Below are 17931 nucleotides of genomic sequence, written 5' to 3' on the forward strand. Positions count from 1 at the left end.
TACAGGCTGTAGAAAACGGTCAGACTATGCCCTGGACTATAGTACCCTGGTCGAAAAAAATAATACCAAACCATTCATGACAATGTGACAGTATCCTGGCACTGGGCTGGCTTCCTTTGCTTTTGAAGCACTTGAACTAGCCCAATTCTCAGAAGACCAAATGATTTAGATTAGGACAAGCCAGCTGCCATAAGCCAGACCCAGCCTTGTGAATAAACCAGGAGACTTACAGTTCACTGAGCTTTAATTCAGCAAACTCAGTCCAGGGGAACACTGCTCCTCACTCCCGGCCCCCATCTTCACCCAGTGGCATCTCACAGATGGGATCTGCCTCATCTTAACAGAGCTTCCACAATAACCAAAGCACTCCATTATTTTCATTGCACAGTGGAAAACTCCTGCTTGCTGAACAGGATGGTTGAAAGAGTCACTGCAGTTCTGAGGCCGCAGAGGGCAGAATTGCTCCTTACCCTTCTTTCCCTCGGTTATGGAGAGCCAGTTCTTCACCGATCCCTTCTTCCTCCTTGAAGCTCTCCCAGTCCAGCTTAGACTTCTCAAGCGTGCTCATTTTCTGTTTTTTTGCTCCAATTTTCCCCAAAAGGCTGCTCATGCCACTTGACCTTTTTATCCTATGGAAAGGAAAAAATGAATATAAGAACCCTGACCTCTGGATTAACAATGTTTTGTTTGTTGGTTTTGGTGGACCCAGGGTTCCCTAGATTGGATCCATCTGTCTCAATGGAGCCATGCTGGTACTTAGGGCATTTTCTTTTCTATGTGGAAACTGTAGGCAGGTAGAATCCTAATCCGCCTTTCCTGCCTAACACACACACACACACACGACAGCTCAGCTGCACAGCTGACAGGAAGCCCGCAGCCCTTCAGGCCTGTGTGTGCGAGGCAAGTCTCTGCTTGCAGGGCGGGAGGAGGATGGTGGGGTTCAGACAAGGCTTTGGAGTCACATGCATAGGTCCAAATTCTAGCTCTGTTCCAATGACTCAAGGCTAATTGTTCAAGTACATGTGTCTCGATTTCCCAATCTACACTGAATGCTTACTCATGGATGGTGGGAACTATTCATGTAAAGGGCCAAAACAGCATCCGGCATAGGGGTCAAGGTGCAGTTAACTGTTGGCCACTGTGAATCACTGTCCTCGCTTGTGTTCTGAAGCCCCAGGGGACTATTTCACAGAGTAAGAACCAGGGCCTAGAACATACAAGCAAGAAGTCATAGCACTGTAATAGGGCCTTTTAAAGGCAACTGTCTTTCAACTCCTGGAAACGGGGCCTGGTTTTTTCCCAGGAGGTAGAGAACATCCCAAAGCAGAGAATGTACAGCCTGTGCTCTACTTGCTGATGATGCTATCTATCATGAGCTGTGGGAGAAACCCAAAATGCCAAATTCGAGTCTCAGCAGGTTGAATGTTTCTAGTCAATGTTACATGAATGAGATAAGGCAAACAGAAGGCAACCAGAGTTCGTAAGAAGGTGATATGAGAGGAGGAAACTACAGAAAGAACATGGGTTTAAAAAACATTATTTTTTTTGTGGGTGGGGGGCAGGGATGTGCAGATCAAACGTCAACTTTGTGGTGTTGAGTCTCTCCCTCAACCTTTATCTGGGCATTGATGCCAGGCTTGTAAACTTGGACTGTCAGGTGCCAAGGGCCTTTACCCACCAAGCCATCTTGCCAGCCTGCTTTGGGCTTTATAAAATTAAAATGAATTCTCTGCTGGAGGAAACTGGAGGTTATTTTCTGCTTCACAGAGATAGGCAAGAGTTGATATGCAGGCAGCGCAGGCTGGCACTGCAATGCTTACTCTCCCAGTGCCTTCCCATCTGACTTGCATTTGGCTACTGGTGTAGATAACCTCAGATTTAATGCCGAAGGGAATTGTTTCTTAGCCGACCTATTATCATTCCAAACTAATACGAAACCATGGACTGTGGGCTAATTGTGCCCTAGGATAGGCCAACAGGTTAGTGCCCACACCAAAAACACAAGACTCGGGAGTGGTACAAACATTCTTATTCTGATAACACTGATACAGAGGATGTCAGGCTAGTTCATTCCCCTACACACTGGGCTTATTCATTATTAAGATCAATTGGATAAATAAACAAAATTAAGAGAGGTTAAACAAAAAATACAACCAAGGCCAAACCAACAGAAAACGCAGATACGGGACAAAATGAGGCCTCAGGACTTGAGTGTTTCCAAGATGAGAAGTTGCTTAAGAGTTTTCTGAGATCTACTTTGCTTAAGATAATTCTAAATGGGATCAAAATGCACTGTATACATATATGAAAGGACCCTGGTCCTTTTTGTGTGGTAGTACTAAGCAGTGATCATAAGAAAATTCAACTACAAGGTATACCCTCCCGTTAAGGAAACAGATATTACATGTGTCTTCTCTGCTCTGTGCCTCAGCAGGGACATGGATTCATTGCTCTCTGTAGGAAGAGTCCTACTGCTGCTCATCCTCCGCTATGACCTAGGCTACTGTCTATTTACAAGGTCTGGAAAGGAACTGAGGAAGAGGCCCCTACTGAAGAGGTTGGCAGAATGTGCCAATGGGGTTCGAGGATATACAAAACCTTCCTTCCCTGTGATCTTTAACAGCAATTCCAATAACTAGACACCCACAGGAGAGTTCTTGGTTTGAAACAGGATTTAAAGTCATCTTTTTTCATCCATCAATTATAGTCATTCAACAGAGATAGCAGCTCCACTGTGCTTGAAATTAGGAACACACACACACACACACACACACACACACACACACACACACACAGCTACAAGGTCTGATCTTTGGCTATGAGGAGAAAAAAAAATCTAGTAAATAGGGTAACAAACAGGCAAACTGTGACCATTTACTAGAAGACTCTAAAGAGGAAGTCGCTGAGGGGCTGTTTAATATAACCTTATTTCACATATTTGTTAGCCAAACTGCACTGTGAGGGAACAAACCTGTTACAGTCCACAGTGGTGGACCTGGGACTAGTTCAGTGCTCCTCACACCAGCTGCTGGCTTCTCTTGTGCATGACCCCACAGCCTGGGACACAAATCCTGTATCTGCTTGCACACTCCCATTTCTACTATTGCTCAGTTGGGGGAGGAAGAGAGGTCCACTTTCCCTGTTGTTCTGGAGCTCATCCATGCCTTACTCATTCCTTTTTCTCTGTTGAGACACGGTCTCACTATGTAGCCCAGCTGGCCTGGAACTTGCTATGTACACACAGCTGACCTAGAACTCAAGAGATCTACCTGTCTGTGCTAGGATTCAAGGCGTGAGCCGCCACACTCTGCTGTCTTACTCTGTCTCACCCACACTGAAGCAAAAAGCTTACTCACGGCATAAGATTTTTAGACTTTTAATTGACCAAGTTCCCAATTTGACAGCACAGTTACTCAAAAGTTAACTATTACTCAGTTACTCAAAGGAAAAAAAAATCCCCTCCTCCTAACAAAAAGACTCAACACCGTGCTTGAACTGACAGACAGAAAATCAATCCAAGTGGACCAGCAAGTACAGCACATGTCTGGAGCACTAGTGAGCTCTCCTTAGAATATTTATAGAGCTAGGCTCAAGTCTACACCTCACATCAAAACTGGCAGAACCACTAACATGCAAATCATCTGCAGCAGACTCTGGCAGAGAGCTGCCTGTCCTTAGAGTCTGTCCTCTGTTTACAAGGGAGGGGCACACACATGAACTACTTTCCAGGGCTGGGTGTAGGCCTGGCACCTTGTAGGAATGTGAGGAAAGCTCAATCTGAGAACTCCCTGTTGCAGGCTTGGAGCTGCTCTTCCTCTGGGTTTTCCCTAGATTAGCTGAAAGCTCTAAGAATGAAAAGTACAATCCAAATCTCTGATGGCTGATTTCACTACCCACCTGTTAACTAATCTCCCCAAAACCCCGATCAGAGCAGAGCACTCAAGGAAAGGACTGAAGCCAGCGGTGACAAAGCCTCTCTAGACCCACCCATCTCAACACGGAACCCGAAGGCAGAAACTCCTATGAAGAAGTCCTAATGACCATCTTGTGGGTTTAGAACCATCAGAACTCTTTTTTTTTTTTTTTTTTTCACGACAGGGTTTCTCTGTGTAGCTTTGCACCTTTCCTGGAACTCGCTTTGGAGACCAGGCTGGCCTCGAACGCACAGAGATCCGCCTCTGCCTCCCGAATGCTGGGATTAAAGGCATGCGCCACCACCGCCCGGCCCATCAGAACTCTTTATACTGTTGAAGCTGACACAACTCCAGGAGAAGATGTGGCACCTACCAACAAAAGGTGAAAACGAGAGCTGGCCAGCAGCCACAATCTCACAGCTTCACACTGACACACTGCTCTTCAGTTCGACTGCTCCCGTGCTAATCCTATAGTAAGGGCATTTGTTGGTGTGGTTTGATTTCCCTGAGATAGGGTCTTGCCATGTAGCCCAGGCTAGCTTCAGATTTTTATTTATTTATTTATTTATTTATTTATTTATTTATTTATTTTTTGCTTTTTCGAGACAGGGTTTCTCTACGTAGCTTTGCGCCTTTCCTGGAGCTCACTTGGTAGCCCAGGCTGGCCTCGAACTCACAGAGATCCGCCTGGCTCTGCCTCCCGAGTGCTGGGATTAAAGGCGTGCGCCACCACCGCCGGCCAGATTTTTTTAAATATGTGAATTAAGCATACCTGATTATTGTAATGGCAAATGTCTCTTCAAAAACAATGCTATGCGTCCCTCTCCATGTGTTCAGTGTGGAGATCTGATCTGATCTGCTGTGGACTCTCAGCTGGCAATCTCAAAGAGGACAATGCAATTGTAGCTGACCATGGTTCAATTTGAATGAAGAACTCCTCCTAGGTAAGGGTCCTCCATTTCCACCAGTGAGACCTGAATCCCCTCCCCAGAGCAGAAGTACTTTAGCTACATGGTTTCTGGTTTCTGCTGTAATCAGGCCATTGATTTGGAGACAGTTAACTGGAGCTCAGTGTTCTCAAATGACACCAATGTGGCTGACCTGCTGGACTCACATCCACGAGACAGTTAATGCCCCTCCCCTCTGTGAAGTGTGGTCCTCTGCTGACCTTTGGTTCTGAGACCAGCCAACTCAGTTGGGTTGCGTCCACACACAGAGTAATGTATTATGTGTGCTTACTGATGTGCCTAGTTTGGAACTTCCGGAGGGAGTCCAGGTTTGACCAAGTGTTGGGGAGACTGGACCCCCCTTTACTTCTTTCTTGGTATACCCAGCAACTGTCACGCTTGCTTCACATATTTAATACAAAAGGATAAGCCAGGTGTGATGGAACATTCCTGTAATCCCAGCATTCAGGAGACCAAGACAGAAGATTGGGAATGATGCCAGTCTAGGCTACACGGTGAGACTCTTTTCCTCAAAAACAAAACCAGAAGCAAAAACAAAAAATGCAAATGGATATGCACTGTCAGTCAATAATGTGAGCTTTATGGCATGGTACTTCAAGTTCACTCTGTTCCTGCTTCTGAGCAGGTTTATGAAGAACATGCCTCAGTTCTTCAGAAAGCAAGATTCCACCAAACTAGTTTTCCTCTTTGCACGTAGATGCTTCAACTACATAAAATACATATCAATTACAGGTTCAAAGCTGAGCTGCTGAATCTGCCCCCAAGCAAACCCTAACTTGAGTGAGATGTGCTTAGTCAAACTGAGAATACCTATGATCCTAGCAGGAGTCAGATGTTTAAGGTCAACCCCCTCTACAGGATGAGTTCCATGCCAGCCTGGGATACACAAGGCCCTGTCTTAAGGTATGGGGAGATGAGGGAGGGAGGGAATCCCTATATACATGCTACAAGATGGATGAACCATATAAATACTACACTAAGTCAAAGAAGAAAGTCACAGAGAATGCAGATCACATGATTCCATTTATATGAAATGTCCAGAACAGGCAAATCTATGCAGACTACAAGTGTTAACAGGGTAAGAATTTCCATGATAGAGGGGAATGGAAGGGGGTGGAGAGCTGAGGCAATGGCAGCTGTTATGGTTGGAATATGAATTACACCCTCCCATCCCTTGCTCAGATTGGTGCTGTTGGCAGCATCTAATTAATTGACCAATCTATTCACAGCTGAATGAGCTATTAGGAAGTGGAGCCCAGTTAGAGGAAGAGGGTCACTGGAGGCATACTCTTCCATACTCTTCATTTATTTTTAAAAACCTGACACAGACTTACTATATAGCTCAGCTTGGACTCATTCAGCCTCTTGTGTGCTGGGGTTACAGGGATATGCCACATCTGGCTTTAGACATGCCTTTTAAAGGTGTATTTTTGTCTTTGGATCCTTCCTTTTCTGTTCTCTCTGCTTTCTGGCTACTGAGGCAAATGGCTTGTTCCTCCCTGATTTTCTGTCAGTGTGCTGCCTAGTATATCAACCTGACACAAGTTAAGAGTCATTTTGAAAGAGGGAACCTCCACTAAAAAATGCCCCCACAAGATTGGTGTGTAGAGAAGCCTGTGGTACATTTTCTCCACTGATGGTTGATGTGGGAGGGTTCTCACTGTGGGAAGTGCCACTCCTGGGCTGGTAGTCCTGGACGATATAACAAAGCAGGTGAGCAAGCCATGAGGAACAAGCCAGTAAGCAGCTCATCTTCATGGCTTCTGGTCCAGTTCCTGCCTCTAGGTTCCTGCCCTGACTTCCTCCCTTAAACTTCCTTTGATGATGGACCGTGATATGGAAGTGGAAGTGAAATAAACCCTTTCCTCCCCTGGTTGCTTTTGGTCATGGTGCTTTATCACAGCAATAGAAACCTAACTAAGACAGCGAGTGTCAGATCTGAAAGTTATGGGGCCAGCTGACCACAGACAGAACTTCTGAAACCATGATGGAAAACACACGATTCCAAAATAAAGAACCAGTGATATGATTCAGTAGGTAAGGGAGCTTGATGACCTGAGTTTGACCTCTGAACCTTGATGGTGGAAGGTTAACCGACTCCTGCAAGATGTTCTTTGTTTAACCACACCTGAGCACACACACAAAATAAAGAAATGTAAAACAATTTTTAGTTAATGAACTTTCCTTCCTGAAGTTCTTTTTCTCAGGTATGCCGTAGCAATGAGAGCTGACTAAGCAGCCGAGGGTGCAGGTTTCCTTTTAGGAATAATACAAGTTTCCCTGGGAACCACTGGAAGACATGGCTCATTTTCCGTATTCTGGTTCCAGAGCTATGTGGACAGATGTACAGCCTGAGAAGATGCTAGAAGCCAGCTAACTCCACTCTCAATGGAGAAATTCTACCTCAATAACTATTTTGGAAAATGTATACCTATTCTCTAAGCACTGAATTTACATACCTAATTTATCTTTTATTGTTCAAAAGAAACTAATTTTTGATTTGTTTGTTTTGAGACAAGGTTTCTCTGTGTAGCACTGGCTGTCCTAGAACTGGCTTGGTAGACCAGGCTGGCCTCAAACTCAGAGATCTGTCTTCCTCTGCCTCCAGAGTGCTGGGATTAAAGGCGTGTGCTACCACTGCCCAGCCCCAAAAAACTATTTTTAAAGCAAAAATATTACTTAGATTCACAAAGGTAACTTAAAATTGAGCTATCATGTGGCCAATCAGAAGATTTTCAGGCCAGGCATGGTGGCATGTGCCTTTAATCTCAGTACTCAGGAGGCAGAGACAGGCAGGTCTCCATGAGTTCAAAGCTAGCATGGTCTACACAGTGAACTGGTTCAGGTAACGCTACAAAGTGAGATCCTGTCTCAAAATCAAGCAGCCAACCAACAAAGGCCTTCTTCTATAAGGCACACCGTTTATAATGATAACGAGAGAAACGGGCACCAGTCTAGTCATACTTCCCTGACCTCCTCTGAGCTTGGATGTTGTGCAGGGTTGGGCTTGGTTAGTTCTTGGAAGGCAGAAATGGGAAGCAATGTTAGTCAGTGCTTTTGCCCTCCACCCCACTCTGCTGCTTGTTTTATAACAATAAGAAGACAATTCGGAAAGGCCACGGGAAATCAGTTTAAGATTTCAACTTTCCAGTTTGAAAATGTCAGAGGGAGAGACACAGCACTGCCAGTATTTGAACAAGCTTCACTTAGATTCGTCAATTAACTTTTGGCCACATACGCTTTTTTTCCCCTTTATACTTTCGGGGACAGTATGGAACTATTCTTAAGTAATTTGTAGACATCCCACGGCACCTCTCAGTACTTCAGCTTTCATCTCCTAGGACACTCTCCTACATAAACTCAACACCTCATATACCCAAGAAACTTAGTACTCTTCCCAGCACAGCACATTTCAAAGTGTCTTAGTCTCCTTTTAAACTTTAATCTTGAGCAGTCTTCTGCCTTCTGGCCTTGGTGTCATTATTAATTTTTAAGAGTCTACTCTGGCTGTCTCATAGATTGTTGCTCACTGGATTCACCTGTCTTCTGTGGACAGATTTAGGTCAAACAATTCTGCTGAGCATGCTACCTTGACAAGGCTTGGATGTGTTTGCTGTACCATCAGTGGCACAGTGTGAGGTCAGCATATACTGAATGTTAGTAACCAGCGGCAGCAGCCTACCTCGTCATCATCCGTCACCAGGCACCTTTCCACCATTAGCTACTTGACGTGTGCACCCCTGAAAAGTGTCCGCCAGGCACAGCTCCCTCTCTTGCTTCTCTTGCCTCTTGTTCCTCTTCCCTGTCTGTCTGTCTGTCTGTCTGTCTACCCCTCAATGTCCCTACTCCGAGAAGGCTTTTTGCTCTCTCACTCTCCTCCTCCCTCCCCTAACAACCTCTTGGACTAATTTCGTTGTGTGCTGGGTGTTTGGTTAGTGGAATCCACTTTGCCTTTTTTTTCAAGCATTCGACTGAAGACATTAAGTATTGTTCCTATAGTAAGGGGATGACTGTAGGCACACTTCCTCTCTCTGATTAACTTGTACTATGGAGGATGATTAACTTGTACCAGAAGTCCAGGAAATTCTGGTTGCTTATTTCTAGTACCTTATTTTGTTATGTCCAGCCATATCTAAATACACAATCAGGTAAATGAACAGTAAAGGATCCTACTAGAAGGATAAACACACAGAAGATCCCCAGAGGATAATAAGCTCTGGCATGAGAAAGTCTTAAACTCACGAGAACAGCACAAAAGAAATGGTGAAGGATCATGGAATTACTAGCAGAGCCCTGGTTTGAAGAGCACAGCCTAAGGACTGGGCCTCTCAGGGCAACACCACAGAAATGCACCTAGATGTGTGAACCACGAGGGGCAAATGACATGAAGCTGGTGGCAAGGCAGAGCCTCTGACTCTCAGACATTAGGAATTCTAATGCAGTCCCAGTCCCACTCCAGTGTGGTTTCCCTTATTCCCAAGGAAAGAGAGAATTCCGCAGCCCTTCCTGACTCTGCTCCAGCAGTCTCCTTCCTGGAGCCATTCCCAAGGTGGGGCAGGAGGACCTCCTGGCAAACAGGGAAAGGCACGCCACTGTTTCCTGGCAGTAAGAAAGGAAGGCAGTGGCAAGCTCTTTGAGAGGAAATATTTAGTTTAATGGGAAGAGGATTATGCATGGAGAGGGGATGTTTTGTTCCTGAGGTACAAACTGCTGTTGCTTTCATTTGTGTCCCCAGATTAAGCTGGGGACAATTATTTATTGACCAATATAACAGACCATTTACATTTCTGAGATGGAATTTAAAAAAAAATCATTAAACACAGCTTCTAATAAAGACCATGATGGCATTTTGCTTTAGGCATAGCCCTGGGAGCTCAGTGGAGGAAGATGCAGCTCATTTTCCAGATACCGATTCCACATGGGCTCCCAACCAATCCGAACCACAAAGCTAAGAGGAGTCCAGGTAGACCCAGAATCTGACATTTAAAAGGCAATGATCTCTCAAGGAGAACATTGCTTAGCTTTCTGCTATGACCTTGCCAAGCCCATAATTAATACTCCTGTTAGGACAACACGGCTGGACACAGCTCCCTAGGCTAGCCCCGGAGAGAAGCAAAACAGAAGACAGATGTGCTCAATGATGGGCGTCTGGCTAGCCGCTCAGGGAGGACTTGGCACATTTTCTAAACCATCCCTCCCTCCCTCTCTGTCGCCTTACAACAAACCAACACTCAGAGTCTGAAGATATATCAGCGGGTACAGTGCTTGCCTAGGAGGAAGCCCTCAGTTTAGCTTCCAGGATCAAGTAAACCAAGCATGATGGCGCATGCCTATCATCCTAGCACTCAGGAAGTGGAAGCAAAAGGAGCAGAAGTTCAAGGTCATCTTCAGCTATATTATGAGTTTGAGGTCAGCATAGGATACGTAAAACCCTGTCTCAATAAACAAAACACTGAACAACCAACCCTGGATATGTTAATATTTAAAGACAGCTTTAGTGGCGCATGCCCATAATTCCAGAACTTGGAAGACGGAGGCAAGACAGGAGCAGAAGCTCACTATCTAATTCAGCTACCCAGGGACCTTGAGACCATCCTGAACTAATACACATGACCCATCTCAAAAACCAAACAAAAAAATCCAGATGTCAATGAAAATAAAATGTAAATTCATAGGCATCTCCAAGGTTGAGGTCATGTTTAAATTTCAGGACATGAAGGTGTCCTCAGTCAGACCAGAAACAATCCCTTCAGTTTTACGTCATAGACACCTCATTTAAAACAGGTCATATCTGGCCCTTTTTAGGAAGAGGTAGGCACACTAATCACATGGCTCCAAATGACTCTTAATAGCTGGCTCACATATACTTTTGTGGACGTTTCTCCAGCTCTTCTACACCTCCGACTGCCACTAAATAGCACGTGAAATCCCAAATAAGGAAGTCAGCACTGGACACAACTGTGATTACTAATAGTTCAGCATTCTGTCTGGAGAGGAGTGTGAGATATGTTAGATGAGGCTGAAGTGGTCGGGAAGCTCCTCTGGGAGTCCAATTCCCAAATCCCTTTCTGGTCAGCATCTACAACACGCTGGCTTGCTCAATTGCTAGAGGAATGTCTCTGGTCTCATGGAAACTACAGTCCTGCTAAAAAACTTCACTGAAAAATGCAATGACGCTCACCTCAACCTATCCTTCTGCCTCCTGGGGCAGCTCCCACCTCTCCTCAGAAGGCCAGATGTTCTTTCAGCAGCTTTTCCCTTGTCCTGCCACCCCTGCTAATCTAGAACTAAGGGACCCGTGAGAAGCAAAGATCTGCATGCAAGTGATTTCAGGAAGGCAGCTGGAATCCCAAAATGTCACTCTGCTAAGGAAATGTAATGGGTTTTAACAATTTTTCAAGAAATATTTGCTCTCATGTAGCGTGGGACCAAAAGCAGAAAATTCTTTCACTTTCTCTCCCTCCACCTACCTCTTTTTTGGACGCAGGAAATGGTTTTCATAGATGGTGGCCACAGCCAGGCCATCTGTCAACCACAACATTGCTTCTTGAATGGATGGAAGGCTTTTACTCATTGCACCACTGACCACCAAAATAAGAATCCCCATCTCTAGAGCCAGAGAAAACGGGTAAGCACAGCTGCCTTCCTTAAGCTACCAATCCGTGGGTGTGAGAGCAGCCTTTCACATAGAAATACGGACAGTTCTGTTATGAATCCCTACTTGCTGAGTGATGGTTTCATTTGTACCTAGGTTCCTCAGTGCGTCTGCATTTGTACTCATAGCCACCATAGGTCACAAAGAAAAGACGTGAGTAGAAGATGGTAGAAACATCTACTAAAGCTGTTAACAATCTCAAGCTGTCACTGGCGGCCAGGCGATGAAATAAAGTTAGCTGACCCAGCAGACACGTCAACTAAGATTAGACTACTATAAAAAATTCAAGTGTGACTGAGAAGGGCGGAGAATTCAGTTCTCCCGGTTGTCCTGACACATGCTCTGGGGGCACAATACCCCCCCGATGAATGAGGCTCTCAGGACTTCTACTCTCTCCTGGGGGACCAGTGGCTTTGTGCTGCCTGCCATTCCTGTTACCACGGGCTGGACTAGGAACTCTGCAAGGACTGAGTGAGCAAGCACCATCAATGCTCTCACAGTCCGGACTCAGGAAGGAGACTGCGCATGGGCACCGACAGTCTCACCTGAACGATACAGCTCAAAGTGGGGCATGCGTGTGAGAACCAGAACCAAACCCAAACCACAGCCTCAATCACTCTGAAGATAATGGAAATCACCCAAATATAAGCTACTAAACTTATGCTCTGAAAGCTGGGAAATCTGATGACCAGCTAATTCTTTCTTTTTTTTTTTTTTTTTTTTTTTTTAATAATTCCTGAGTCCTCTGGAAGAGCAGTCAGTGCTCTTAACTGCTCAGCCATCTCTCCAGCCCCAACCAGCCAATTTTTAATGTCAGAGAATACTTTTAAAATAACTTTATTGGGATATAATTCACACAATAGTGAGCCCACCCACATAAGGCATAGAACTCAATGTTTTTTTTTTGGGGTGGTGGTGGTGGTGAAGACAGGGTTTCTCTGTGTAGCCCTGGTTGTCCTGGAACTCCCTCTATAGCTGGCTGGCCTCGAACTCAAAGATCCGTCTGCCTCTGCCTCCCAAGTGCTTGGACTAGAGGAGAGCACCATCACAGCTGGTACAATGGTTGTTGGTATATTATCATCATCTAATTTTAGAACACTTGGTCGTCACCACAAAAACCCTCATAACGGGTGTGGACAGGATGGCAGGATGCCTGGGAACTATTTGTGTAGCAAAGTTCTAGGTGTTGCCAACACTACCTTGAATCTATGCTTCTAATGCACTGGAGCGCTATGGCTTTACCCACCACCTAATTACTACATATTTATCTGTACTCTGTACAAGTTAACTTCTTGAAACTCAAGTAACCCATTAGTAAGATGAGGGTAATAATAACCGCCTTGAAGAGTGGTAATTAAGCCAGAGATAAGACACGGCTAAACCCTTATCTACAGAATGCCTTTGGTGAGCCGAACCCTTTGTTGCCACTGGAGACAGAGACACAGAATTTTTTCTCTTTTAATTCACCCACAAGAGACAAATATGCAAACAAGCAGTTACTTTCTTTAAAAACTGCACACAGAACCAAGTGGTGGTGCACACACCTTTAATACCGGCACTCAGGAGGCAGAGGCAGGTGGATCTTTGAGTTCAAGGTCTACAGAGTAAGTTCTAGAACAGCCAGGGCTACACAGTGAAACTGTCTTGAAAAACATAAAAACCAAACCAAACCCCCCCCCCCCAAAAAAAAAAAACAACAAAAACCTTACACACAGGAAGTGTAGCTGAGCAGAACAGGGAGCAAAGAGATGGGGAAGGCTATAAGAGGAAGGAGGCGGTGTCTCATTGGAAGGCCAAGGAGAAATGTGCAAGAACAGCCGCGACAGAGGCACCCAGGAGGTGGAGCATCTGACGGTGGTGGCTGTCAATGTACAAATCACAATTCTCGGCACACTAACGCTTCCAGCAGTCTCCACTATGGTCTTCATGTGTCCTCCAAAAGATGCACTCTACGCTGGGCATGCTGGCACACACCTTAAATCCCAGCTCTTGGGAGGCAGAGGCAGGTGGATCTCTGTGAGTTCAAGGCTAGTCTGGTCTACAAAGTGAGTTCTAGGACAGCAAGAGCTATACAGAGACACCATCTTGAAAAACCAAAACAAATAAAAACATGTACTCTAAAATCCACACACATACAAATTTAAAAATTTTGAAGTATTTATTTTTTATATGTATGTAACATACATTTGTACACATTTGGGTAGGTCTCGAGGTACTCAAAAGAGGGTATTGGACCCACGAAATTGGAGTTATAGGCATTTATGAACCTGATGTGGGTTCTAGGAACCAAACTCTGGTCCTCTGAAGAAGCATCAAGTATACTCAACCACTAAGGCATCTCCTCTCCAGTCCCCAAATTTAAACTGTTACTGCTAGAAACATTAGTGGACTTGGGATCTAAGAGCTGCTTGTTCTGCTTTTTTCTGAAGGTAAGTCATATCTGGCAGCAAGATATGTTTTACCTCCCAACCCCAAATAAGTCCCTTGAATTTCAAATCAAGAAAAGCCGATCTATTGTATAACATCCCCCCAAACCCGAGAACTGGCTTTCTATTTGGACTTGGTCTGATTGTTAAATTTTAGTTTCTCTAAAGATCTCTGGGAACTTTCTAAACAATCAATTTTGGGCACTTTTTTCTGGCACTCACTCTCCAGATGACATCACTTGGCACACTGTCTGGTCCTGGTATGTACTCAATAAATATTTGTTAAAAGAATGTATGAATCTTGGGAAATAATATTAATTTTGTACATCACACATAAATTCTCATAAGTGAAATGATTTAAGTGAAACTCTTTTGGTTAGGGCCTTTGTGGCTGTCCATCCTTAGCAATTTCCAGGCAGCTGTGAACTTCAAATCAGCAGCAGAAAAGCATTTGTTTATTGCAACATATGACAGACATTCTGCATAGTTGTCAGAAGTGTGGAGTTTAGCCTAGGCTGGCCTGCACCATCCTGAGGATCTGCAGAATGTTCCACCATCATGTCATAAACGCTAATGTTAGATACTTGGTTACAATCATTTCAGTGACAATAACTAAAAAGAAAAGAATGGAAAGGAGCTGGGCGGCGGTGGCGGCGCTCGCCTTTAATCCCAGCACTTGGGAGGCAGAGGCAGGTGGATCTCTGTGAGTTCCAGGCCAGCCTGGTCTACAGAGTGAGTTCCAGGAAAGGCACCAAAACTACATAGAGAAACCCTGTCTTGAAAAACAAAACAAAACCAAAACCAAAAACAACAACAACAACAACAAGAATGGAAAGGAATGCTGATGAATGTTTTCCTCTAGGATAGAATTTGCAGTAAGTGAAAGAAATGCAGGTTCATTTTATACAAAAATGGAACTCTGTAATAACTAGATCATGAAAACAACCAAAGACTTCTTTATTGTAGGTTTTCCCACTTTCACTGGAGACAACACAGCTGGGCTCCTTTTAGGGGTGTGTGTGGGTATGTTGTGGGGTCACTAGAGCTTGTATACATGTGTTGGGGGTTGGCGTTGTATTTGGGTACGTGTACAAGTATGTGTTGCTAGCAATACACAATACATAGGACCTAACATATGCTAGATAAGCCTCTGCTCCTGAACCTGTGTCCTCCAGCCTGGAGGAAGGAAGTGGGGCCACTTTCAAAGTTATATATAACTTGATGGATATAATCAGAGCAATTAACTAACTCAGTACTTAGCCAACTGCATTTCTTGTCAGAATCTGCCAGAAATCATCAGGTTTACATATTTGCTACAGGCACAGGATAGCTTCAGAAAAGCAAGCATTCCTCCAGCTGTGCCCAGCCATATCAATGTGAGACACTCATACAGACACTAGCTTCCTATTCTGTGGGGACTTGAGCTGTGTGCACAGCAGAACTAGAGAGGCAGTGACACTAGCCAGGAAGAGGTGCAAAAAGGAACTGGTGTTTCTCACTGGTGGGCTTCTTGGTGCCTAGTAAGGATCTTGGGGATAAAAAGAAGACTGGAAAACTTCCAAACTTCCAAAGGTCCAGGCATGGTGGGTCAGATCTGTGATTCCAGTCTTTCGTAGACTGAACTTGGAGAATTATCATGAGGACTTAGGAGATTAGGCAAGCTACAAAGCAAGACCCTGTCTCCAAGCAAGCAAGCAAGCAAGCAAGCGAACAAACGAAAGCTTTTGGGGGGTGGAAGTGTGGTGAAATGAGGTCATATACAAAGGCCCCCAACTTCAGAATTGCTCTGGACTTGTCAAGAGCAGCTCTGGAAGCGGGAAGACTGACAGCTTCCTCTCACCGTTCTCCAGGGAAGACTCTGCTCGGCTGCGGTGCTGTACCAGAGAAGCGAAGGCAGAAAGAACACTCACTACCACACACTTCACTTCTCACAAACCTGCTCCTGAGGAAGGCACTGGAAGATGAGTTCTATGACAACCGGGAAAAATCAACCCAGAGAGAGGAAGTTATAGGACCAGGGAAGAAGGACAGTCCACAAAGGAGTCCCAGAACAAAGCTGAGAGAGCAAAGACCACAGGATTGAGCAAGAGGAGAGGCTCTGGAAGGGATCACGAAGGGAATGGAGGAAGGTGGACAGATCGCAGAATGCAGGGGCCAGGATTATGGTCTGATGTTAGAATGCTTGTCTAGCATTTGTGAGGACCTGACTCTGATGCTCCATCATACAAATTATAAAAAACCAAAATATCCAATATAAAACAGAAGACTATATCAAATATATAATACAGTAGAAATTAGTAGAAAATAGTCTTCAGCCAGACTTTAAGCTTTGATGGAGTCTGGAAAAAAAAATGGAAACAGAAAACCAGCCAGACGATAAAAAGTATATTTTTATAACAGGAAATAGAGTCCACACCCTTTGAGTACCGAGCTAAACACAGTGACCGTCATCATGAAAAAGGTGCCATGGAAAGGAAGCTAGTACAAGAATATTTCACCCCCCTGTCTCAAACAGGATGGGCAGCTGCTTACTTTTTCTACCCTGAGAACAAAATTGAGGGCCTTCTCATGCTAAACATGCACTCTACCCAATGAGCTATACCCAGCCAAGCTGGTGCTTCTTAAGGCTAGAGGAAATTAATAGAGACTGTGTAAAACTTATAAAACAAGAAACAGCACTACAGAAGCACATTATTTTAAAATATGGAACAGAGAGTTGGGGGAGAGGGAGGGAGAGGAGTAGCAGCTTAGAAAGCTTTTATTCTTTTTTCTAAGTGACTGTGTCTAGGAAGCAGAAGACAGGTTTCAGTCAGGTGACTGGTATGATATATTTTGGCTTTTCAAACTGTACATCTGTATACTTTTGATTAAAAAAAAATTCACTGGAAACTGGAGAGATGGCTTTGTTGTTCTTCCCAGGTTTGGTTCCCAGTACCCAAGCCCAGGCACCCTTTCTTACCCTGCCTATTAACTCCAGCTCCAGAAGATCCTAAGTCTTCTAACCTCCATAGGAATCCACACAAGCATAGCACACACAAAAACACAGACACAGACACACACACAGACACACAGAGAGAGATACACACAGGAGTGTGTGTAGACTTTGTGACACAGACTTTAAATTCTAGCACTCAAACTGCAGTTAGGTGCATCTCTATGAAGCCAGCCTGATCTACAGAGTTCCAGGCTAGTCAGGACTACATAGTAAGACTCTATCTATATTAAAAAATACAAATTTTAGCCAGGTGGTGGTAGCACATGCCTTAATCCCAGCATTCAGGAAGCAGAGGTAGACGGATCTCTTTGAGTTTAAAGCCAGGCTGGTCTATAAAGCAAGTTCCAGGACAGCTAGAGCTGTTACAGAGAGAAAGCTTGTCTCAAAAAACCAAAATAAATAAATAAATAAATAACCAATCACTGGTAGTCAGTTTGGGTTAACCTTTTTTTTTTTTTTTTTTTTTTTTTTTTTTTTTGGGTAGGTGGGGATGATGATATAGTGTAGCTCAATAGTATTGTATGTGCCTGGCACATGTGAGTTCAATCTAACAACCCCCAAAGGGGGATCCTGGAGACTCTTCAGTCTTCCCATTGGTGTCTTCATCCTCCTCATTTGAAGCTGTCCTGTTTCACCTCTGCTGCTGCAGTACTTTAGTGTCCTCTTCCTTCTTAATAAACACCGTACTTACGGCTCTGCAGTCCTCTCCACAACATCAAAGTTCCTGAATGGAGCTGTTTTTGATAGCACTCTGTGCATATGCCATTTGCTCTAATTAGTTCATTTGCTCATTCACGATGTCCTGTATTCCTTCCTAGTCTGTGCCAGCAGTCATGCTGAAGCCAGGGACACAGCGTACCCAGGGTTCCTGTTCCTGGGAGCTCTGGCTCCTGACAGTGCATGATAAATAGAACACCAAGAACATCTACTGCCTGCTTCTCCTCCAACACCCACCACATATTGTTTAGTGTTC

At 44.5% G+C, this 17931-nt stretch overlaps 1 protein-coding gene across 2 annotated transcripts in view; it reads right to left on the minus strand.

Moving 5' to 3' along the window:
* Cfdp1 (craniofacial development protein 1) overlaps positions 1 to 17931 on the minus strand; it is a 97501-nt gene that overhangs the window by 15113 nt on the left and 64457 nt on the right. For both annotated transcript variants that reach the window (XM_028892750.2, XM_028892749.2), the window contains exon 6: positions 471 to 629. In XM_028892750.2, the coding sequence (XP_028748583.1) occupies positions 471 to 629 (159 nt within the window). The remainder of the gene's footprint in view (positions 1 to 470; positions 630 to 17931) is intronic.

This window comes from Peromyscus leucopus, chromosome 5 (genome assembly GCF_004664715.2).
Source record: "Peromyscus leucopus breed LL Stock chromosome 5, UCI_PerLeu_2.1, whole genome shotgun sequence".
Taxonomy (NCBI): domain Eukaryota; kingdom Metazoa; phylum Chordata; class Mammalia; order Rodentia; family Cricetidae; genus Peromyscus; species Peromyscus leucopus.